This window comes from Protopterus annectens, chromosome 11.part0, assembly GCF_019279795.1.
Source record: "Protopterus annectens isolate FY-2018-M chromosome 11.part0, PAN1.0, whole genome shotgun sequence".
In the NCBI taxonomy this organism is placed as follows: Eukaryota; Metazoa; Chordata; order Ceratodontiformes; family Protopteridae; genus Protopterus; species Protopterus annectens.
The window spans coordinates 199,395,396-199,419,849 of NC_056745.1; the positions used below are offsets into that span (position 1 = coordinate 199,395,396).

The window sequence follows — 24,454 nt, forward strand, 5'->3', positions numbered from 1 at the left end:
CTAATCCTATTTAAATTTCCTTTAGTGTATTATACTAGTTATTGACAATATTCTGCATATTTAGTGTCATCTAGCCACAATCGAACAAATCTTGCACCACCTTTATTTACTGTAGAGAAAATGTGCCTAGAGGTAATTAATCTATAGAATCTAGAATTACTAACACACATAAATAATGGTATAATTTTGCTCAGGTTAACCTCACTTCTACCTACATCAATATTTAACTATTCAGTCATTGTTCTGTTAAACAGAAAGAATATTGCTTAGTGTCAGTTTTAAAGCAGGTAGCCGAGAATGTGAAGGAACGAGTGATGTACAAACTGAGTAATGCAAAAACAATAGATGATGATAATTATGTTGCCCGAATAACATTAAACAGGAAAGAGTGTTTAAGTATATATTCATTAACTAAAATACGAATAACATTTATGATTAATTGATAATTACATTTCACCAACAGAAATGAGAAATCCCTTTCAATTATATAGCCGTAAAATTAAAGTGTAATGATCTAACATACATAAATAAGGTAAACAAACAATTTATACCAGCTTGTTTTCGCCCTCTCCCCTTTTCTACTCTAAAAAATGCATAAAGATATAATGAACGCTAATAAAAATTTATGCAAAGAGAATGAAGGTAATAAATATCTTCATATAAATAATTTAAAAAGTCATTTTATAAAATGATCCTATCTTAACCAATTGTGACTTTGTTTCAACCAAAAGGTGAGGATGAGCCATACGGGGAAGTAAAGCAACAGAAGCACGAATGGTTTCCTATAGAATATACAAATGCAGTAAAAAAGCTCCAGGAACCTTTCTCAATTAAACAACCCGACCATTCAAAGCAGGCTCAAGAAACGGGTCTCGTGGTGAGTGCAAGATGTAAATGGAAGCAGTAATATGAAAAAAAAAGCATTTAATGAGGTCAAATGGCACCAAATCAAAAACAGTCTCTCAAGATGTACAAATAGGCAGGTTCATTAGATAAGCAATCCCCCCTACAGTCATAATCATAAAAACGGTATCGATCATATCCAGTCTTCACCATTAATAAAACAGAGCCATAAAAACACTATTTAATGATATAAAACATTTCAATATAAAAGACTATTAAAATCAGAAAGTGTATTATATAGCATTATATATAGTGTATAAAACAGAGATCTCAAGTTAAAATTCGACTGTAGTGTCTACAAGTCAAATTTTTTTTTTTGGATGAAGCAACTGTTCATTCTAGTAATAGAAAAGTATCTTTAAAGTTCGGTTTCTCAATATGAAGAGTGACATAGATGGACAGCAGAGCGAGATGAACAGACATATGAGAAATATGACAATATTAACATTGTTAATGTACAATGTAGCTTTTTGCACATAGAATGTATTAAATAACTATGGAGTGTTATAGAATACAAGAAAAACCGACAGAGAAAGAAAAAAAAACACAAAAAAAGAAAAAAAAACTTCTATATACAACTATTTACAAATAGTGCTACAATACAATGACAGGATTCTAATTACATTTAACAAAAAGTACAATTGTGTACCTACCATAAATGTAGATGTGCGAGTGTATTCACTGTTGCAGTCATTACTCTTGGGTTATCCTGCTGGCAGGCTACCCGCAGTCTGCCAGAATTCCAAAGTCTAGGTCCAGCTTCGGTTGCTGTCACCTCTTCCCTGATGTCATTGCACCAGGGGTATAAAAAGATGCAGCCAACGCCATTTTCTTCAGTTTTTCTTGCCCCAGATGTCAGGTGCCCCCAAAATGGTAGGCTAAAAATATTATGCCAATAATTATGCATACAGTAAAATCAACATTTCCTTCATCTACAAGCAAATACACCACATAGGTTGTATAAGATAGAGATGTATAGGTAAGTCCCAGCAAAGAAAAGGGGGATGGAGGGTGGGTAACCTGGACTGCAACATTGAATACACTCAAACATCTACATTTATGGTAGGTACACAACTGTACTATGTTCATCGTGTTTCACTGTTGCAGTCATTACTTTTGGGTTGAATCCCAAAGCTAAGGCTGGGTGGCTGGGCCTAAATAGGATTAGGAGAGGCTATAAGGCCTTGCAAAACTGCAGTGGCGAAGCCTGCTCTGGATTTAGAGAGGTAAATGGTAGTGCTTTGTAAAAGTGTGCACTGAACTCCAAGTTGCAGTCTCTAAAATGTCTTTGGTTGGTACTCCTCTGAGAAAGGCTGCTGAAGTGGCTGCTGCCCTGGTAGAATGAGGCCTAATGCCCTTGGGCACTGATTTGCCATATTGTGAGTAGCAGAAACGAATGCAGTGGCCTATCCATTTTGAAATAGTCTGTTTTGAGATAGGCTTTCCTTGAGATCCTGCAGCATATGCCACTAAAATTTGCTCAGTTTTTCTGAAAGCTTTAGTTCTGTCCAAGTAGAAGCGTAGCTGTCTGTGTATGTCCAAGGAATGCAGAAGTCTCTCACCCTTATTCTATGGGTTTGGATAAAAGGTAGGCAAATGAATGGTTTGGTTAAGGGCCACACTGGACACTACCTTAGGCATAAATGTTGGGTTTGTCCTTAGAGAAACCCTGTCTGGATGGAAAATGATGAAAGGTTCCACAGCCATGAGTGCCTGTAACTCTGAAACTCATCTTGCAGAGGTTATTACTAGGAGCAGAGCTGTTTTCCAAGATAAAAACTTTATATCAGCAGTATTGGCTAGCTCAAAAGACGGCAGTGTGAGTTTTTCCAAGACATAATTGAGGTCCCATGCAGGTTTTGGGGCTCTCCTTGGAGGTCTTATGTTTTTGGCTCCTCTTAGGTACTGCCTTAGCAATGGATGGGAAAAAATAGGAGGTTCCATATTGTAATGAGCTGAAATGGCAGAGGCATGAATTTTAATTGATGAAAAGGATAGGCCTTTGTTCAGCATCTCAGTTAGGTATTGTAAAATCTGAGGAATATTTGGTACAGATGTGTCAATTCCTTGTGCCTGGTTCCAAGCACAGAATCTTTTCCATTTTTCTGCATAAAATTATCTGGTACTAGGCCGCCTGGCCTCCAAAATAACATCCATCACTGCTTTAGAGAGAGGTGTGCTTTGAATGGTTACATTATCCGCCATGCTGCCAGATTCAGGGTCCCGAGTTGGCTGTGCAGAATCAGATTGTTTTGCTGGGTCAGTAAGTGAGGAATTGGAGGCAATGTCCAGGCTGGGCCTTGAGAGAAGCTTTTTAGGATTGGGTACCAGTGCTGGCGTGGCCAGTCTGGGGCAATCAGAATCATTCTTGGCTTCTCTTGTCTGACCTTCAGGAGTACCTTGGGGAGGAGAGGCAGAGGAGGAAAGGCATATACTGTTAGACTTTTCCAGCTGAATGACAGAGCATCCACTTTCCATGTTTGCTTGTGATAAGTCCTTGTGCAGAATTTCTGTAGCTGGCAGTTGTGAGGGGAGGCAAACAGATCTATGTCTGGGCATCCCCATTCCTTTGTTATCATGCTAAAGACTTGTGGATCCAGTTTCCACTCATGGGGATCCGTAAGGTTTCTGCTTAGTTCGTCTGCCAGAGTATTGTTCTTTCCTGGCATGAATTGTGCTTGCAGGTGTACTTGATAAGTCAATGCTGTGTTCCACAAAGTCATGGCTTGTCTGCAGAGGGGGTAGGAATGTGTGCCTCCCTGCTTGTTTATGTACCACATGACTGTAGTATTGTCCGTCCTTATCAGTAGTTGTCCTGGATGGAGTAGATCCTTGAAAGCTGTCAGGGCATTCTGAACAGCTACCATCTCTTTTTGATTGATATGTAGATGCATTTGGCTTGTGGACCATGTGCTCTGAATACATTTTCCTGCCATGTGTGCTCCCCAGGCACAATCTGATGCATCTGTTGTTAATGACTGCCTGGCTGTGGGTAGAGCGAATGGCTATCCTTTGTTGAGGTGACAGGCATGAGCCCACCATCAAAACTCCTGTTGCAGGCAAGGAATGAGGGTAATTAATGTTTCCAGGCTTTGACATTGTTGAGTCCAGACACTTTTTAGGTACCACTGAAGTTTCCTCATATGCAGTCTGGCATATGGAATTAGCAGAATGCAGGATGCCATGAAGCCCAAAGCCTGCAGAATTTTCCTTGCAGATAAAAAGAAGTTATGTACTCACCATAACGTTCCATCTGAGTAGGTAAACTTCATTTGTCAGCAAGCTGTGGGTATCGGATCCATATCGGATCCGAGCCGGCAGCTTCAAACAGCTAAGATCTGAGCTCCAAGCTCCTCCCCCTTGCCCATAATCCCCTGCTATCCCTTCCTAACCTCAGATCGAGTTTGCTTAGTAACACAGAGCATTACAACACAAAGGATCACCTGCAAATCCTAACCTAGAGTTATCCGGAAACAAAGGGCAAGGAATCCTTTTAGTACGCACTATAGGTTAGGGGGATGGAAGGGGGGGGGGGTCGGTTGCTGACAAATTAAGTTTACCTACTCAGATGGAACGTTATGGTGAGTACATAACTTCTTTATCTGAAGTAGTTAACTTCATTTGTCCATCAACCTGTGGGACAGAGTCCCCAGCTACCCAATCCTTGGGAGGTCCTCATGGAAGGATATTCCGGAGCACTGCAGAGCCGAAGGATGCTCTCCCTCTGGAAATTATATCCAACTTGAAATGGTTAATGAACATATGAGATGATGCCCAAGTGGCTGCTGAACAAATGTCATCCAAAGACACTCTGGACCAAAAGGCAGCACAGGTAGAAATCGATCTAGTAGAGTGAGCGTGGACTCCTTCGGGTTCAGGTCGGCCAGAACTCTTATATGCAAGAAGTATACATTGGGGGATCCATCTGGACAATGTAACTTTTGATACTGGTTTTCCCAAAGAGGGTTTAGCAAAGGATACAAAGAGTTGCTCAGATTTCCTGTGGTCAGCGGTCCTGTGCAAGTAGAACCTCAATTGCCTGTGTATGTCCAGAGAATGTAACTTGTATTCACCCTTGTTCTGATAATTTGGAGAGAATACTGGTAAATTAATAGATCGATTGATATTGGGCTCCGAAGCAACTTTGGGCAAAAAGGAGGGATTGGTCCTGAGAGAAACTCTACCTTTATGGAAAACCAAGTATGGTGGTTTGGCGCAAAGGGCTTGAAGTTCCGAAACCCTTCTGGCCGAAGTGATGGCAATAAGAAAAGCGGTCTTCCAAGATAAGTATTTTAGATCCACCAAAGCTGCAGGCTCAAAGGGAGGAGCTGTCAGAGACTGGAAAACAAGAGTTAAATCCCATGGGGGAACTGCGTCTAACAGGAGGCCTCAAGAGGAAAGTGCCTTTTAAGAAGGTCTTGCATAATTTGGAAGATGCCAAGGGACCGAGATCACTTCCCACATGATAGTGGGAGATTGCGGCTAACTGGACTTTGACCGTAGAGGAGCTAGCACCCTGGTCGAATAAGATTGACAAAAATTCTAGCACTGCTGGTAACAGAGCTGTAAAGGGGTCAAAGTTTCTGTGCTCCACCCAAATTGAAAAGCGTTTCCATTTGCTATTATAAACCTTTCTCGTAGAAGGCTTGTGAGCGGCTACTAGACTAGCCTTAACAGAGGACGAGATACCGGGAGTCCTAGCTATTACTGGAACTGGATCAACCAAGCTGTAAGCTTGAGGTTGTCCAGGTTCAGGGTTGTTAATCCTAGTGGGTGAGAGATCAGATCCGGAGTGGGATCTAGAATCCATGGGGGATTCACTAGATGAGACCATAGACATGGGAACCACGCTTGACGAGGCCAGAATGGGGCTATGAGGATCACTCTGCTCCCCAACCGACGGGCTTTCTGCAAGAATTTTAGCATTAGGGGAAGAGGTGGATAAGCATAAAGTAGACGGAATGGCCAAACATGCACCAGAGCATCTCTGAGGGATTCCGCCAGTGGGGAAATTAGAGCAAAGTAGTCGCTGCACTTTGCGTTCAAAGGAGACGTGAAGAGATCGCAGCAAGGTTGACCCCACTTGAGGAAGATTTGCTTCGCTACTCTCGGGTTCAGAGACCACTCGTATGGTGAAAGGATGGTTCGACTCAGCCTGTCTGCCAAGATGTTCGACCGGCCCGGAATGTGTGTCGCTATGAGAAAGCGGTTGGTGGAGATCGCCCATTCCCAAACTCTCATGGCCTCTCGACAAAGTGGGTAGGATCTGGTTCCTCCTTGCTTGTTGATATACCAGACTACTGACATGTCTGTCTGAAAAGCAATTGTCCCCAAGGGAAGAAGGGCTTGGAGTGCTTGCATCGCCAAAAGCACCGCTCTCATCTCTAGGACATTGATATGCAACAAGGTCTCTGAATGGGTCCACGTGCCTTGGACGGTTCTGCCCATACAGTGCCCCCCCCACCCGAGGCGAGAAGCGTCCGTGGTCACTGTGGTTACAGGAGGGGACATAGAGAAGGGGCGCCCTTTCTGGAGGTCCGGGGTCTAGAGCCACCAGAATAGGGCTTTCCTGCAAACCCTGCTGAAGGGGATGGGTGAACTCAGTGGGTGTTGCAGGATGGACCATTGAACCTGCAAGGTCCATTGTAGTACCCTCATGTTCAAGTGCGCTAAGGGTAGCAGGTTGATTGTTGCTGCCATGGAACCTAGAGCCCTCAGGACCAATTCCGCTGGAGGAGCCGGGGAGTGTAGAAGGGCCAGCAAGCTTTAGTGTTCGAAGCCGGTCCGGAGTTAAGAAGACTTGCAAAAGGTTTGTGTTTAATCTAGCCCCAATGAAGTCCAAGATCTGGGTTGGTTGAAGAGAAGATTTTTTGATATTGATTGTGATTCCCAGTTGGGAGGCCAAGTGGAGGAAGTAATCTCTGGCTTAACACAGTAGATGCCTGGTGGGGGCGGTCAGGAGCCAGTCATCCAGATACGGAAAGACCTGTATTCCCTGGAGTCTCAGGAGGGCCGCTACAACTGCCAAGACTTTGGTGAACACCCTGGGGGCTGTGGTGAGACCAAAGGGAAGGACCCTGAACTGGTAGTGGCTGGCTCCTAGCCGGAAGTGGAGAAACCTTCTAGATCGCCTGTCCATCAAAATGTGGTAGTACGCATCCTTGAGGTCTAAAGAGCACATCCAGTCGTTCTCTTGCAGGAGTGGGAGAATGGATTGAATGGTGACCATCCGGAACTTTTCTTTGGCCACTGACATGTTTAGAAAGGACAGGTCGAGAATTGGACTTAAGTCCCCCGTCTTTTTTGGCACCAAGAAGAACCTGGAGTAAAAGCCTGATCCGGATTGATCTGGGGCTACGTGCTGGATTGCTCTTTTTTCTAGCAGCTGGAGTATTTCTGCGGCTGCTGCCTCCCTTTGATTGGGTGGAACATCAGGGAGGCTCCAAGGTTTGGGAGGGAGATTGAGAAAGGGGATCTTGTAACCTCTGGATATGATTCGAAGCACCCAGCGATCTGTTGTAATGGACTCCCAAACTGCTAGGTGCCTCAAGAAATGCCCCCCCAATTGCCTCCAGAGTGGAGCAGTCAGGTAACCCTTCAGGGCTGCTGCGCGGGCCGATCAGAAAAGGGTTCTCTCGACCCGAAATTCTTCTGTCCCCCTCTGCCTCTGGGCCGGCATCCACCCTGTCCTCCTCTGCCTCTGAAGGACGAGGGGTCCAGAGCGAAACGGGACTGTTGAGACTTCCGGAACCACATCTTCTTCTGTCCCTTTTGGTTCCTAGAGAAGGACCTCAGGGAGCAGAGAAGCGGACTCCGACGGCAGACGTCTTCCCGTCTTTCTCATTCTGGACCAGCGTGTTGCATACGGTCTAGCCAAATAGCGAAGAACCGTCAAACGGGGCATTAGCGAAGGACGCCTTGAAGGATTCCGCAAAATCGCAATGGTGGAGGCAAGCATGCCGTCGTAAGACAATGCTCGCTCCGCTAGCTCTAGCGGCTCCTTCCGTAGCATGGGAGAGGAGCCGCATAGAGGTGTTTGCAATGGATTTGAGAGTGGCCATTCGGGTTGAGAATACTTTCTTATCCTGGGCTGACATGGACTCTAGGGGCGACCTGGCGTATTCTTTGATGAGATCCTGCTGGAGTAGTATCACGTGTGCCATATAATTCAGCGACCTTACAGAGAAGGTGGCTGAAGCGAAAATCCGCTTCCCCAGGCGGTCCATTGTCCGAGACTGTCTGGAGGATGAATTGAGGAACTCTCCTGGGCTAGTTCCTTTCTGGTGGCGGCTGCCACTAACATGGCATCTACAGGAGCACCCTTGCTCCAACATGTCTTATCAGAAGGGGGGCTGAGAACTTTAACTGGTCTCTTTGGAATGGGCTCCACAGTGTCCGGCTCTTTCCATGCCCTGGTAGTAATCAGGTCTATCAGGGGATCGGCGGGAGGGGACACCCAAGAGGTAGATGGGCCTGCATCAAACTCCTCCAGAAACAAAGACTCATCAGAGGAAGATTTTTTGGCTGACCACCCCACTCTAATTCGAAGCATTTCCATGATGTCTCCGAAGGAGATGTCTTCAGGTTCCCTTCCTCTAAGTCTGTGTCTTCTGTCAAGGACTCAGGTGAGTCCAAGTGCCTCCTCTTGCACTTACGTTTGTGAGGAACCTCCTTGGGGGGGCTGTCCGAAGAGGCCTCACCAACCACATCCTGTTCCTCCAAGGGAACTATCTGGGACGTAGGCGCAGGCTGTCCCTGGGGCCGGGTGATGGAAGGTAGGCCCGTCTGAGAGGGAGTGCAGGGTGGAACCGTAGCAGGAGCCTGGGGCCTCGAATCCTTCGACAATACCCTCTCCATGACATCAAACGCTGAAGGAGATCTCAATGGGATCCGAGAGCAGTCCCCTCGGATCCGATGTGTGGATCGGAGCCGGCGCCGAAGCAATTGGATCCGAAGGGCCAGTATGCTCCAACCGAGATGGAGCCGAAGACACACTGACACGTCCGGATCCGAAGCTCAGCTCTCGGCTCCGAGAGCTCGGATCCAAAAATGGACCCGACAAACTCGAGGGTGCCGTCGGCGCCGAAGTACGAGGTACTATCGGCGCAGACACCCCCCCGGCTCCAATGCTACCCGGCTCCGAAGGCTCCAAACCCCGGAAGTGGGTCAGAGAAGGAGCAATCGGGGCGAAAAAGGGGGTCGAGCTCCCCCCCTGGAGTGAGGGAGGCAGGAGCACTCCCATCTGCAGTTGGGCCTGGAGGAACCTACGCATCATCCGGTCCACGTCTGCATCGGACAAGCTTCGGGTTGACCTAGAGGAGGCCACCGAGGCGGGCTGGGAGTGCCGCCTCGATGACCTCGAATGCGGCCGGGTCTCCTCCTCCTCCGGGGAAAAACGGGGTGAATGGAGCCGGGAAGGAGAAGGCCCGGAGGCCCTGCGAGAAGCTGCTTGCTTGGCCGGCGGGGCAGAGGAGGAAGACTCGGCCCACCGCTTGTGGTGATTCTCTTTTCTCCTCTCCCTCCTAGCTTCCCTCTCCTCCTGGCCTGAGATGGGAGGGTGAGTCCCGGCCAGGGGAGCAGGAATGGAAGGTGGCAATGCTGCGGCCACGTTAGGTGCCACAGAGGGAGAGGAGGATGAAGTCGAGTCTGGGGGCAACAGTCCCGCCAGAATCAACTTCGACCTCCTGTCCCTCAAAGCCCTGGGGTTGAAGGCTGCACAAATGGTGCAGCCTGAGGAGAGGTGGTCAACTCCAAGGCAGATAACACACCGAGTGTGGCCATCCGCTGGGGACAGCTTATGGCCACACTCTGTGCATTTAGAAACAAAGGCTTTAGGGGCCTCAGACATGACTAGGGACAAAATTACACTAGGCCCAAAGACAGTCACGCCTTCACACACACGGGGGGGGGGGGGTAATTTAACTAAAATTAACTACAAAAACAGTTAACAACTGGAAACTAACTTAGGAGCAACACACACACAAATTTTTACTGCTATAATAGAAAAAGAAAAGGATTTTTCTCACAAAAACGATCTACTCCCACACCTGGAACTCATTCAGAGCTGCTGACTGAACCGCGGCAAATGAGATCTGAGGTCAGGAAGGGATAGCAGGGGATTATGGGCAAGAGGGAGGATTTTGGAGCTCGGATCTTAGGTGTTTGAAGCTGCCAGCTCAGATCCGATATGGATCCGATACCCACAGGCTGATGGAGAAATGAAGTTAACTACTTCAGATCTGGGTCTTTGTTGCCAACATTTTGAAGTAAGAAGTTAGTTGCCTTTGTTTGTCTGGCGTGAGATAAGCCATCTGGGCAGTTGTATTTAAGCTTGCACCCAGGAATATTATCTCTTGAGAGGGTACTAGTTTTGATTTATTTTCGTTTACTGTGTACCCCAGGCAAATTAATAATCTTTTTACGAACGCCAGATGCTTTAATAGAGTGTCCTTGTTCTCTGCTTGTATAAGGCAGTCGTCCAAGTAAGGATAAATTTGAATTCCTCTTTGTCTGCAAAATGCAATTACTGGTGCCAGGCATTTTGGGAAGACCCTGGGCGCAGTAGATAAGCCAAAGGGCAGTGCAGAGAATTGCTAGTGCATTGAGTCAGCTATGAATCTGAAGTATCTTCTAAAAGATTGTCTGACTGTTATATGCAGGTATGCCTCTTTTAGGTCCAAAGTTACAAGCCAAGCCTTCTTGCCCAGCATGGGCAGAAGCTGCTGTAGAGTTAACATTCTGAATTTTGGAACTTCCAGAAATGTGCTTAGAAAAGACAGGTCTAGTATTGGTCTCCAGGCTTTGTCCTTTCTGGGAACCAAGAAAAGTCTTGAGTAAAATCCTTGTCCCTGCTGTTGCTGTGGTACTTGCTGAATGGCCCTCATTTGCATAAGGGACAAAACTTGTTTTTGTGCCTCTGCCCATTGATTGTGTGGCAGATTTGGCATACCTTTTGCCTTTGGCAGGGTGTGAAAGTGGAACCTGTAGCCCTGGGACACTATATTCAATACCCATTTGTCCTGGGTGATCATGTGCCAATTTTGAGAGAAGAGTGCTAGTTTTCCCCCTAAGGGGGCTGCAAGAAGATAAGTGCTTGGTGCTGGCAGAGGCAAGTCATTGGGACTGCTTCCTGTATGGCTGTGCTTTGTCTTCTCCACTTTTGGAGGTAGAAGTGCCCCACTGTTTAAGCCTGTATGAGCCCTGGGGCTGGGATCTGCCTCTGGGACGTCTGTATTTGCCTCTTTGTGACCTGTCCGACACTGTAAAGGACCAATTCTTTGTAGGCCTGTTCCTGCTAAAGTTTGGTGGCTGAACCTGTAAGAAATCCTTTACTGTTTGCATAGATTTCGCTTTGTCTTCCATTTTCTTCAAAATCTCCTCTGCTTTAACACCAAATAAAGTATCATGCTGTAATGGAGCATCTAATAATTTTGCTTTAATGTGATCAGGCAGATTTTGTTCCTTTAACCAAGCATGCCTCCTAATGACAGAACCCGTAACTGCGGCCCTGCAGGAGGCCTCCAGAGAATCAAAACCACATTGCAATGTATGTTTTCCCACTTGTTCAGTTGCATGCAATAAATCCTGTATTTCCTTATTTTCTGTACAATCAGAATTAGTCAACATTTTCTGTTTTAACAGTGACATTAAGTACTGCTGATATTTAATCATATGAAATTGACAATTTAAAGCCCTTACAGCCAAAGTAGCAGAAGTGTAAACCTTTATCCCCCATCTGTCTAGTGCCCTTGAATCCCTGTCAGAAGGGACAGGGTTTTTTGCAGTAGCGGCCTTAACCCCCTTGGGACCCTGAGAAATAGTTTCTGGGTCAGCAGCAGGGTTTTTATAAAGAAATTTATGTGAATCGGGAACCCTGTAATATCTGTCTGGTTTAACAGCAGCTGGAGGTAAGGAGTCTGGAGAAAGGCCGGACTCTGAAAATACATCTACAATGTCTAGCACAGGGGGAATAGCAAGATGCCTGTGCTGAGGAAGTAAAAGAAAATCTCTAAGCCCTTTCTTTGATTCTGAGTAATCTTGGCACTCCCAGTGGCAGTGCTCCCTCATGGTATGCAGGGCTTCCCCAAAAGAATAATCCTCAGGAGGAAAGGCTGAAGGAATAGATTCTTCAGCATCAGAATCCTCATAAGGAGGAAGGGAGTATTCCTGTACAGAAGAGGAGTCAGAGGAAATGGAAATCTGATCTGAAGAGTCATAGTCGGTCTCTTCCTAGGCCTCTTGTCAGGAGGGGGATGGGAACACCTAATCAAGGTAATAAGGTCTTCGGCCATTTTGAGCATCTGTTTCTTAGGCATGGAAGTCTGTCCTGGAGAATGCTGTACTTGTTTCTTTGTCTTTAAAGCTGCTATAGTCTTTGCTTTTGAAGCTGAAGTAGGCTTCACATATAGCTGTGTAGGTCTGAAAACACCCTCAGAAGCCGATGCCTGCTCAGCGGCTCCGGCCCCATCTGAGGGAATGATTTCCGAGTGTCCAGTACCTTGAGTATCCACATGCCTAGTTGGCTCCACGTGGGAGTCTTCAGCGGCCTGTGAATCTGAGGTAGCGGGTGTCAGGGGCTGCGAAAGCGCCTCACTGAGAACCGGCGACTGGCTTAGCGGAAACCTCGTCGTCTGTTTTGGATCTCAGATGCCTGTCCTTCTCTTTTTGCTTGCATTTTTTAGAATCTCCGGTCATCGGCTGTTCTGACAGCATTATGTAATTTAATTTTCGGCCAAAGTAATGATAAGCAAAATCAAACTGAGGCTTAATAGTGTGTTTGTTGAATCTAGCACAAAACCGACAGCTAGCAACGTTATGATCAGAGCCTAGACAAGGAATACAGTAAGAATGATAATCCTTATGAGGTATTTGCTTCCCACAAGAAATACAATTGTTAACTTTTTCTGACATCGGTCTGGAGCAATAAAAAAGTTTCCCCAACGGGGTACTTAGCTTTAATGAAGACTTCGGATCTGAAATTCGTCTATGAAAATCTCAGGAGTCGGTCGATCGGCACTTGCGAACTGCTTTTGCTTCGGGCACCGCGCGGCAAGAAAGACTGAAGAAAATGGTGTCGGCTGCATCTTTTATACCGCTGGCGCACTGACAACAGGGAAGAGGCGACAGCAACAGACGCCGGACCTAGACTTTGGAATTCTGGCCGACTGCGGGTAGCCTGCCAGCAGGATAACCCAAGAGTAATGACTGCAACAGTGAAACACGATGAACATTGTGATAGTTCTCATCTTTGTATGCATCTTATATACGTGTAACCATTAGAGAACACAGCGGAGTAAGACTCTGATGAGGAGGAGACTGGTGGCAATACTACTAAAGGACAATGACTATAGAAAAACGTTTGCTATATTAAGATGCAGTCATGGGTAATACTGCAGAACATGAGGTATTTCAGGCGCTTATTCACATTGTTAGTGATTAGTTTATGAGACAAGATCTACTTAGATGCCATGTTCTTAAAGTTGTCCCAATCTAATTTAGATAGTTCTAACGAGTTCTGTGTAATATAGAGCTTGATTAACATGAAGAGAGCAATCTGTAGCCTGAGATCAGTAAAGGTTATGTCCTCATGGTATACATTGAGTATAGCAAATTCCCAGGAGAGAGTGGATTTGCCATAGCCCATTTTTTTTTTAAGTTTGATCCTTAGGGAATTCCACAGATTCTGGGCATATTTATAGTACCATAGAATGTGTAGGAGGTCAGCTTTAGCTGTGTGGCAAAAAGGGCAGAAGGGTGAAGTGTTAGGAAAAAAAAGTTTAAACGTTCTGGAGTATAGTAAGCATTATTATTAATTAACTGGGTATATAATAGTTTCTTAAAAGGGGCAAAAGTGTTTGTGTGATTATTTGCTTGGGAGACATGAGCATCTGTCAGGTCAGGGTTTCTCTCTCCAATATTGTGCAAATGTAACAGAGGATTGGTATCTAGCTGTAGTGACTAGCTTGTGAGTGATTGAAAGCATCTTCTTTTTGATTTTTAGACAACTCAGGAATGAAGTGGCCAAGTTTATTTCTTCGTGTAACTTATTTGGGAAGCGCCCTAAGGTAGAAATTAATGCTTTGATTTGTCTCAAGATTATTGTGTATTTGCTATTTAAATTAAGTTTTATTCTGATATCATTAAGGGAGTTGTCCTTAAGCTGAAAAAAATCCCATACAGTTAAGGTTTTAATTTGAGGGAAGTGATCTAGGTTTAGCATTTTGTTACCCAGTTTTAGATTTGGGTTCAGGTGAATGGGCTGCAAAAGAATGAGCATGTTTGACAGACCTAATAAGGCGAAGAGTTTTTGAAAAATATTAATCTTATGCTTAATTAGGTTGTGTAATTTAGACTGTTAATAAAGATTTATTTATGAAGGGTAATGCTTTGGGGTTTGTTTTACAACTTTTCACATGAGCCTGCCGGAGACCAATTCATTGGGCAAAGCAAGTTATTTTGTTTGAATTCTGGTCTGCAATTAGTATGATTCTACTGGCACAGATTATGTTATAATACAATCTGAAGTTGGGTATCCCCAGTCCTCCCTTGTTTTTTGGCCGCATTAATCTTGACAAGGAGATTCTAGGATTTTTAGGGAACTATATAAATTTAGTTAAGGTTCTGTTAATTTTTTCTGAAAAAGTTTCGTGAGATGATATTGTCTGTTGAATTAAACTTTAACAGTATTCTGGGTGAAACATTCATTTTTTGTTTTGCTATTTTCGGCAAGGAGGAGAAATTCAAGTTTTTCCATCTGGTTAAATCATTTTCAATGGACGACCACATTCTAAGGAGGTTATTTTGTAAGTAGTTTTTATGATTGTGGTCAAATACTATCCCTAGATATTTAAGAGTATAGTTCAGCTTTATTTGGGATATGGGAAACAAAACTTCTTTATGACTGTTCGGGTTAAATTGGAAAAGTAAGAGATTTTGAGGGGTTAATTTCGTACTTGGAAGTTTTCGAGACGATTTCAATTGTATTTTGGATTTTAGTAAGATCAGTGTTGGGAAGCTGGAAATATATAATGAGGTCTGCAAATGCTGAAAAGGCAAGACTATTCTCCAGAATGTTGGGTATACGGTGAAAGTTTTTTTGCAATAAGTATAAGAATAGGGGTTCAATATATAGGTTCATAGGTTTATACTAGGCTATCTGCCCTAAGGCATTTATAAGCCTAGCCCAAATGTTTGTGCCCTTATATGAAAAAATACTGTGCCCATTAGTTTGTTGTGCCTCTGTCCAACAGTGACACAGAGATGATTCCCGGGATAAACCTACGATCTCCCATCCACAGGTCAAGATTTCTCTTTAACAGAGCCAGCGAGGTGCTCTGCCTCACATGGATCAGGATTTTATTCCACAGCATATGGAGTCTCTGAGTGATAAATCTATCCCTCCAGCATTTATATCCGTGCTAAGGTTTAAGTCACTTGCTCTAGTGGTTTTGGTGGATTTGGATTTTTTGAGGTGGAGCATGTCCATTAATTCCGGGTTGGACATGGCCTTGTATGTCAGGCACATGTCACCTCTGAGCAGACGGTATGCAACTGAATAGAGCTGGAGTTTCTTCAATCTGGCAGCATATGACAGATTTTGGAGTCCCTTTTGGTGAGGAACTTTTGGGGTCTCTCCAATTGCTGCAGATGTCGGGTGAGATACATCCCGAATGGGGCATTGTACCCGATCATTGGTCTGATAAGTGAAGAGTACAGGGGAACAATGACCTCACTAGATCTGGATGTGAATCCTTCATGATCAGGTGGGCAATGTAGAAGGTCTTTCTAACCACTTTAGGTGAGTGTCAAAGAAAGGCCACTGACAACCTGGGTCCCCAGGTCCCTGATAACCTCTTCTGTGCTTAGTGGATTGCCACCTATATGGTAGCTTGGGGTTACCTTGTTTTTCCCAAAGGATATGACTATACATTTTTTGGCGCCATAGCTCTGGCACCAGCTATCTGTTTCCGTGAGTCCCTTCTGAAGGATATCAGTGTCCGATGCACTTTCCACTATGGCGCCAGTTTGCAGTCGTCTGCAAACTTTGTCAGCCAAAGTCCTCCCATGTTGGCCTGTACTTCTGAGAAGTAGATGCGAACAATAGTGGGCCAAGGACCGAGCCCTGTGGGACACCACTTGTGACGGCTTGGAGTCTGACATGGCGCCAGCCACTCTAACCCTGTGGGTTCTGTCCTTAAGCCAGTTTGCAACCCATCTTGTGACATATGGGTTTACATTTAAGCTGGTAGTTTTTCTACAATACCCGAGTGGGGTATTGTGTTGCAAGGTCAAGGTAGGCTGTATGGACTGCCTTTCCTATCAAATAGCTTTGTTTTCGAAGATTGACCAAGTTCAAAGGCATGATCTGCCCTTGACAAAGCCAAACTGGGTCGGGTCCAATGTCTGCAAGTCCCCTATATCTTTGTTTATGAGCTCCATTATGATCCTCTCCATAGCTTTGCAGACTAGACTTGTTAAGCTTATGGGGCGGTAATTAGGGTCCGTGAGGCACGAGTGGGACCACAGTTGCTGAGAGTTTAATTCCTCATTTAGCTACACAGCCGGACACCATCCGGTCCCATTGATGCTGTGTTTTAGCTTTAGAGAGCAGCTTTCACCTGTGCATTTGATATGTCTGGGAGGCTACACTCTGCTGGGATAGTTATCTCTCCTTTAGGGAGAAGGGTGAGTTTGCACTGAACCTGTCTGCCAGTATGTTGGCAAGGTCTGTGGGTTCAGTGATTTTGTATCATTTTGGACCAAGCATATCTGGGAGTTTCCACCCAGGTTCCTAACATAGCTGAAAAGGCCTTATGATTGTCCTTTGAATCCATGGAAATTTTTCTCTCAAAATTGGCCTTAGTTGATTTTATGAGTGCTTTTTTTTTTTACTAATAATGATCAGGGTGACTTCCTTTTATGGATTTTGTTCTATCATGTAATAGCTTTCTCCTCTTATTGTAAAGTTTGTTAATGGCTGGGGTCCACCAGACTGGGCTTGCCCTTTGTGGAAAGAGTCTTGGTTTTATTTGGGATTGCCTGATCCATGCAGTCCTGGAGGTGTTCATAGAAGGCATTTGTAAGGGCTTCGCTTTGGTTGTGGTTTCCACTGGCTCAGGGCCTTGAAGGATACCACACCAGTCTTGAGTAGTGTGAAGTTTGCTTTAGCGAAGTGCTTCACTGTGGGCTTTTTTGGGGTGGGGATGTGGATTTCCAGTGAGATTAGTTTATGATCAGATCTCACCAATGAGGATATACTTCCGTGTGGAGCATTTTGTCCCCATGTTTGTGATAATGAGATCTAGTATATTTTCTCTGAACAGTGACTAGCTGTTCCATGGCATTTGAATTTATGAACTCCAGGAACCGTTGGGCTAGAAAGTTAGGGCTTGAGTAATGTTCTCAGTCTATATTCGGGTAGTTGAAGTCACCCAATATGATGGTGTTTGAAGATACATTTATACCCTCCAGTGTCTTCAGGAAGGCTGTGTGGGGTTCCTGAGTTTGAGAGGGTGGCCTGTAGCATGCTACAATTTGTAGAGCAGTTTTGCCTATATATGTTAAAGATGTATGGTGAGAGGGGACAACCCTGTCTAGTGCCATTATTTAGTTTTATTTTTGATGAGTATAGCTTATTGATTACTGGCGCAGTATATGAAGAGTTATATAAGATTTTAATTATATTTATGAAACTGTCTGGAAAGTTGAATTATTGTAGAGTTAAGAATAAAAATTCATGGTTTACTCTATCAAAAGCCTTTGTGGTGTCTAATGCCATAAGGTGTACGGGGAAGTTTGTGTTTTGCTGTAAATTGTATAGCCGTTTCTAGGGTAAGTGTATTGTCCCAAGTTTGTTTTGCCTTTATGAATCCTGATTTCTGTGGTGATATAACTGAATGGATGACTTGTTTAATTCTATTGGTTAGAGTCGTAGCCAGAATTTTGACATCTACATTAAGTGAAACAGGTCCACAATTTGATGGATTAGATTTGTCAGTATTGTGTTTATGAATAAAGATGGTTTTGGAGTTAAGATATAAATCAGCAAAGCCATGTTTACAAATATAATTGAAGACTAAGATGGATATGGACAAGTTTCAAGGAAAACTTTTTATAAAAATTCGAATTAAACCAGTCAGGACCTGGTGCTTTGTTACTTTTGAGACTCTTTATTGCTTCCATAATTTCTTCAGTTTTTAGAGGGGATTCTTGATTTTCACAGTGTTGCTTTCCAATATTTGGGGAATTTAACAGCATTAAAGAAGGAGTTATGAGACTGTTGATCTATCTTCTTTTGTGGTCCATTCCATATAGTCTATCATATATATTTTCAAAGATACATACTATATCTTGATAACTTGTGATTATTTCATTATTATGTTTAATTTGTGAAATCGTAGGTGGGTCTTGTTGAGCTTTTGTGAGTCTAGCTAATAAGTGCCTAAAAGTCTATTATAATGTAAGTAGTGAGATATTCAAGTAAATAGGGGATATAATTCACGCTTATAATCTAGAAACATTCATTATTAAACTAAAATAGATATGTGAAGAAAACAACATATTAACATAAAGAAATGGTAATGTCCATCTTGACTTCAGAAGAGGTGCAGGAGAGCAAATTCTCAACAAGCTATGTTTAAGTGATATATATCTAGACATTTTCTTGATTTTAACTGTTGTCCTTATTAGATATTGAGAACTTGTTAGATATTATTATCAAAAACAAAAAAGATAGCTAGGTATTAAAAATAGAAGAAAGTGTTCAAAAGTAACAGTTATTTTATATCTGAAGATTTTGTAATTTTATTAGTATTGGTAGAACTGGAATCAGTTTTTTTGTTTCTTCTTCTTCTACGTAATCAGTCCATGTATTTTAATCCAAGGCTCTCGTCAGAGAACGGGACGACAATCCACGTCTTCATGCATAGCAATAAGGTTATTATTTTTGACAAATATAGAAGCTTCCTGTAAACTAGTAATGATTTTTACTCCATTTGACAAATTAATTTTAATTTTTGCTGGAAAAATTATCTGTGTTTTAAGACCATTCTGTTTAAGAGCTTTCAGAAGTAGCCAGCAACTTTTTCCTCAAGTCCATAGTTTTAGTTAAGTAGTCATTATTAAATCTGATTGAATTCTATTTGTATTTCAAAGAGGCTTTCCTCCAAGCAGTTTTGAGTACTAGTTTTTTATCAATATATGATAAAAATGTTACAACTACATATCTCGGTGGAACATAAGATGAAGTAGGAATAGCTTACCTATGGCTCTGTGGGCTCTTTCAATAACATAAGAAAGACACTCCTGTAGCTTTAATATTTCTGGGATCCAAGTATTTAAGAACAAAATTAAATCCACACCTTCAGTTTTTCTTTTCTAGAAAACCAAAATCCTTTTGTTACATCTCCTTTCTCCATTTTCTAAGTCATCTATTTTGTTTAGAAGCCATGTATTTTGTTTTAGTAAAAGTTCCATTTGAGATTCTTCCTTTAGCTTCCCATCTATGTAATTCAAGGCATTTTCCATGTCAGATATTTTGGTTTGTTGTTGCTGGAATAGTTCTCTAAAAACATCAGTTTAAGATAGTTATTTCTGAGATTTTCTAAATTCATCTGGAAGCCATCTATTTTCAAGGATAATTCTTGAGCAGCAGAAGTCACTAGTTGTATATCTTTCTTCTGAGAAATGTCAGTATGAGAATGCTTAGAATTGCTCATCTTCATTCAATAGTTCAGTCTCTGAGTAAAATTGACAGGGAAAGTTTTATATAATTCCACAAAAATCGATAGCTGAATGATCAAAACTATTCTCAGTAAGACTGTAGTATTATTTTTTAAATAAAATAGTTATTTCCTGATTTAAGTCTTATTCTGCAGATCTCTAAAAAGTTGTTGTCTTCACTTAGTCAACTTGGCTCTGCCCCCGAGAAAGGAGATTGACAATAAGGATGACTAAAATTAGGTAAACAAAGAGTAGGCAAGAGGGGACTGGAATTTACTCGAGAAAGCTGGCAAAGGAACCAATGTATTGGGAAACAATAACTAGAGAGAGAAAGGTAATGGAATGGGACAAAGCCAAGAAACATCTGGACTACAGGCCAGATACTGATAGAGTGTAGACAGAGAGAAAGGGATATGGGAAGGCTAGGTTGAGTTTTCAGTTGAATCTAGAACAGAAACTGCTCTTAAAACAGGATAATTGGCAGGGCATATAAAATATTGCAAACTAACTGTAGGAATCAGAAGAGGACATAAAAGAACTGGAAGAGAGATTGGCAATTTACAAAGAATGAATGGGAGGACATATGCACGTCTCCAAATAAGCAACAAAGTTTAGAAAACTTAGGATTTTTGCCTGGAAGTGTTTGCATAGGTACTTTTATAACCCAAGTAGACTCCAAAGAATGTTTTGTCAGGTAGATGGCAAATGGGGGTATAATGGGTAAGAAAATAGTGGCTGAGAGCATAGGTTTTCAGAGTGTAATGAGTTGGCAGACTTTAAAAATTCCCTACAGAGTACTCTGTCAAAAATACTGGCGAGCAAATGAGCATATTTAAGGAAATTATTTTTAAGCTGGGATACAGGATCTGAATTGCCTAGACACTCTAAGGCCTTGTTAAGTTTAATTCTGGTGGATGCCAAAAAAGCAATTACTAGAAAATGGAAACCAATGTCTAAACCAACCATACTTTATGTAGAGAATATTGTAACAGAAATAAAAAAACAGAAAGTGGAATCTTTAGAAAAGGGTAGGAATAAATTAAACAGGAAAAAAAATAGAAATTGTAGGAACAATACATGCAGAAAACTGTTTTGGAGGAAGAATGAGATCTAACATAAGGCAGGGACTGAACAATTTATGCAACATTGAACTTGTTAATATGGTTTGATTACTTTTATACAAATGTAAGTTTGCCTATGTCACAAGTGATAATTCAATAAAGGTGTGTAAAAAAGCACAAGAGTGTTCCCAAAACTGATGAATTTGGATCAAGATGGTTTTGTGGAGGACAGGCAAACACTTGGCAACTTTAACAGAACAATGATGATGCAGAGGGGATGCAGAGTGGAAGAAAATGCAGCTATTGTTGGTGGGTCTTGATGCACAGGAAGCATTCTGTACATTCATCTGGGAAATTATAATTAAGGCATTGGTAGCATTTGTGTTCTCTGACAAAGTAATAGGGTTTCTAAGGAAGTCATAAGAAGGGTTGGAGGTAAGAACTAAGGTGGGGAGGTTCCATTCTAACAAGCTGTGTTTTAGCAGAGGATCCACTCTGGGATGTCCTCTTCTTTGTTATTTGCTTTACATTTAGAGCCATTAGCCAAAAAATTCAAGGATATAACTGGTATCATAGTCAAGAAAAGGAAGCTTTATTTGCAGATGATATTGGTTTCCTCCCACATTCCAAAGACATGCAATAAGTGGACTAAGAACACTAAAGTAGCCATAGGTATGATTGTGTGTGTGTGTGTGTGTGTGTGTGTGTGTGGTATGGCAGAACAACAGTAGCAGGGCTAGTCACTCACTGACATGAACACCAACTCTAGATGATTGTCAGTGTTGATGAAACACCCCAACCCCATCTGCAAAAATGGGGAAAAGGGTTTGTGGATGGATGGATATAATTTTGTACTTGATTAATACAGAAAAGGACATGCTGGTGTCATGGAACATGTTCAGACAGTTTCAGGTTTTTGCAAAATAAAACAAATGAAGATAAAACAAAAGCCAAGTGGAAAACGAATATTCTTGCATTGGTTCAGCAATACACTTGCTTATGTGACTTGATAAGATGAAGAACTACATTCATAGATTAAAAAGGATTCTGTTATAGCAACTAAGCATATGAGGGAAGAGACTAACCAAAAGATAATACAAAAACCGAGCAACACTGGAAGGTCTTAATTATGGATATGGATAGTAAAAGAATCAGTGAACGTTGTTACATACAGGTCAGGTATATAATCAGGTTGTGGGTGGTAATAAAAAGCCAAAGTAATTTACTTGGGAGGGGAAGAAGGCAACATGGATTTGCATGGAAGTGTTTGCACAAGTAAATAGGTGGTTATTAGGCTAATGACCACAAGGACCTTTTTAAGCCTAGCAATGCATCCCAAACCTCTAACAAGTTCGGATACCCTTGATAAGAGTAAGCATGGGCCTGGGAGATGAACCATTTACAGGTTACCTTTGTCCATTAAAGACACAGGTGCTAAACCAGGGATGAATTTCTGGTTTCCCATCTAATTGTCAAAGTTGCACTTGAATTGGGCTAGGGAGGAACTCTGCTTCACATGGATGGGGAGCCTGTTCCATAGATGAGGTAGTCTCTGCGATACATACCTATCTCTCCAGCAGGTCCTATTTATATCACATAAAAGGTTTAAGTCTTTAGAATGGGTAATTCTGGTGCCGTTTGTTTTGTGGATATGTAGGAGGTCCATCAGAGTGGGGTCTGACTATGCCCTGTATGACAGGCATATATCTCCCCTCAAAAGCCTGCAGAAGACAGAATACAGGGATAGGGCCTTGAGGCGGTTTGCACAAGACATATTACTTATGTCCTGTATTCTTTGGATGTTCCAGTTGTTGGATATGCTTGGTTAGGTACATACCAAAAGGGCACTGTACTCAATGATAGGTCTGATGAATGCCAAATACAGTGGAACAATGACTTCCTTGGACTTAGATGCCACACCTTTGTTTATAAGTTGCCCAACACAGAATGATTTTCTCGCCACTGTAGACACGTGGTGATCAAAGGCTAGATTACTAAAGTAATTAATTAGTAAAGTAAATATTGTGGGAAGAAATATCCATGGAATTGTTATGGCTAGGCTTGTATAGGCTCTAGGGCCGATAGCCTAGCACCAACCTATGAACCTGTGTGTGTCCCCAAGACCCTGACTACTGGGTCAATCCTAAGGGGTGTGTGATCAATATGACAGTTACCTGAGGTGGCTGACTTCCTGACGGATACAATTATGCATTTCTCATGGCTCTGACACAAATTGTTTCTCTGTGTCAACCCCTCCCGGAGAACATTTGTGTCGGTGTGAGACTCAATGACAGCTCCTGTTATTATTATTATTATTATTATAATACCTTAAGCAGACTATAGAGGATTTCTCCTCATGTAGATAGCAAAGGTTGGAGGTGTGATGGGGAAGACAGAAGTACTGGGGAACATATTTGCTGGGAATGTAACAAGCTGACAGACTTATAAAAAATCCTACATCCCTTCTGTTGTTTAGTGGCTGATAATAACAAAGCACTTTTCTTAGGGACCCAGTCTGGGAGGTAAGACATGCTATCAGGCTGAAGAGACTATATCCTTCCCCACACCGAACAAGTTGAAATAGGGGCACAGTTTGAGGCACAAACCACACTCATGCCTACCTGGATGACTGTTGCCTTGGATGACTCATGCCTGTCCTGTGCATTAGCTAAGATGGAATAAACTGGCACCAGTCCAGATGAGAGAGTCTCGAGGCTCAAAAGGCACAGCATGAAAAAGGACTTAAAAAAAATAAAGTTGACAAGTTGCCATTATTCCTATATGTGCCATGTCTTCTGCCTACCTTCTCCAGTACCCTTTTGATTAAGAGTTTGCAAAAATCGATCAAAGCCTGTTGCTTTCTGATTTTCCTTGTTTGCAATGCTCACTTCTGTTCCTTTGTATTTTTCCATAAAACCAAAGAGCTGCAAAGGAAAAGGGTAAATATATTAAAATTCGTTACAACATATAGTTTGGGAAAAATTGTTTGATTAGCAGTTTTGGGAAAATTGTTTGATTAACACACAGTTACACACATACAACAGTAAGCCAGCAGTACCAAAAGGACCAAAGACATTTTTTTTTTACATTCTGAGATGTCTGTGTGTGATAGGAAAGGCAGTCATCAACTTTTTTGTGTGTGTGTGTAAAAATGGATTCTCAAAACCTAACAAACCAGATAACTAGTTCCTGATGAAGGAACTGAGGAAGGGCACTTCACAGACAACAGGATGTTATCTCAGAACCTAAAGACACTCAAAACTTTGATAACAACTCATCCTGCAGGCCCATTACTGTCTGAACACCACAGCAGATGGCAGCCTTTTTAGTGACGAGAACACAACAGATGGCACTCCTTTTAGTGAAGATTCATCAGTTTCCACCTACAACCATTCTCCAATAGCAGAAAAAACCTACTCCACTAGGAAGAGGTATCACACATTTTTTCAGTGCAATTCTAGAAAAAAAGTTATTGAAAAAAAAACTCAAAGAAAGGCTACAGGCCTACAGATTTTGTTTCCTCCTTGCTGGCCTACCATGCTATATTGCCAGCCAAGAGAATGGGATCAAGCAGTTGATGGGAAGGAGTGAGATGTACTGACCTCAAATGGTGACTTGACAAAGATGGCGAAACATGATATGGGGCTTGCAGTCATGTTATTTATTTAAGTTTACCAGTGTAGTGCATTGATCACGATAAAGCAATTCCAGGCACAGCCTAGATGAATACATCACAAACACCATTAAAGTAAATGAGTATAACCAGAAAA

At 42.5% G+C, this 24,454-nt stretch overlaps 1 protein-coding gene across 1 annotated transcript in view; it reads right to left on the reverse strand.

Moving 5' to 3' along the window:
- Positions 1-24,454, reverse strand: part of DDX11 (DEAD/H-box helicase 11) — a 1,280,855-nt gene that overhangs the window by 484,002 nt on the left and 772,399 nt on the right. Inside the window, exon 16 of the mRNA XM_044087617.1 lies at positions 23,488-23,608. Within this exon, the coding sequence (XP_043943552.1) occupies positions 23,488-23,608 (121 nt within the window). The remainder of the gene's footprint in view (positions 1-23,487; positions 23,609-24,454) is intronic.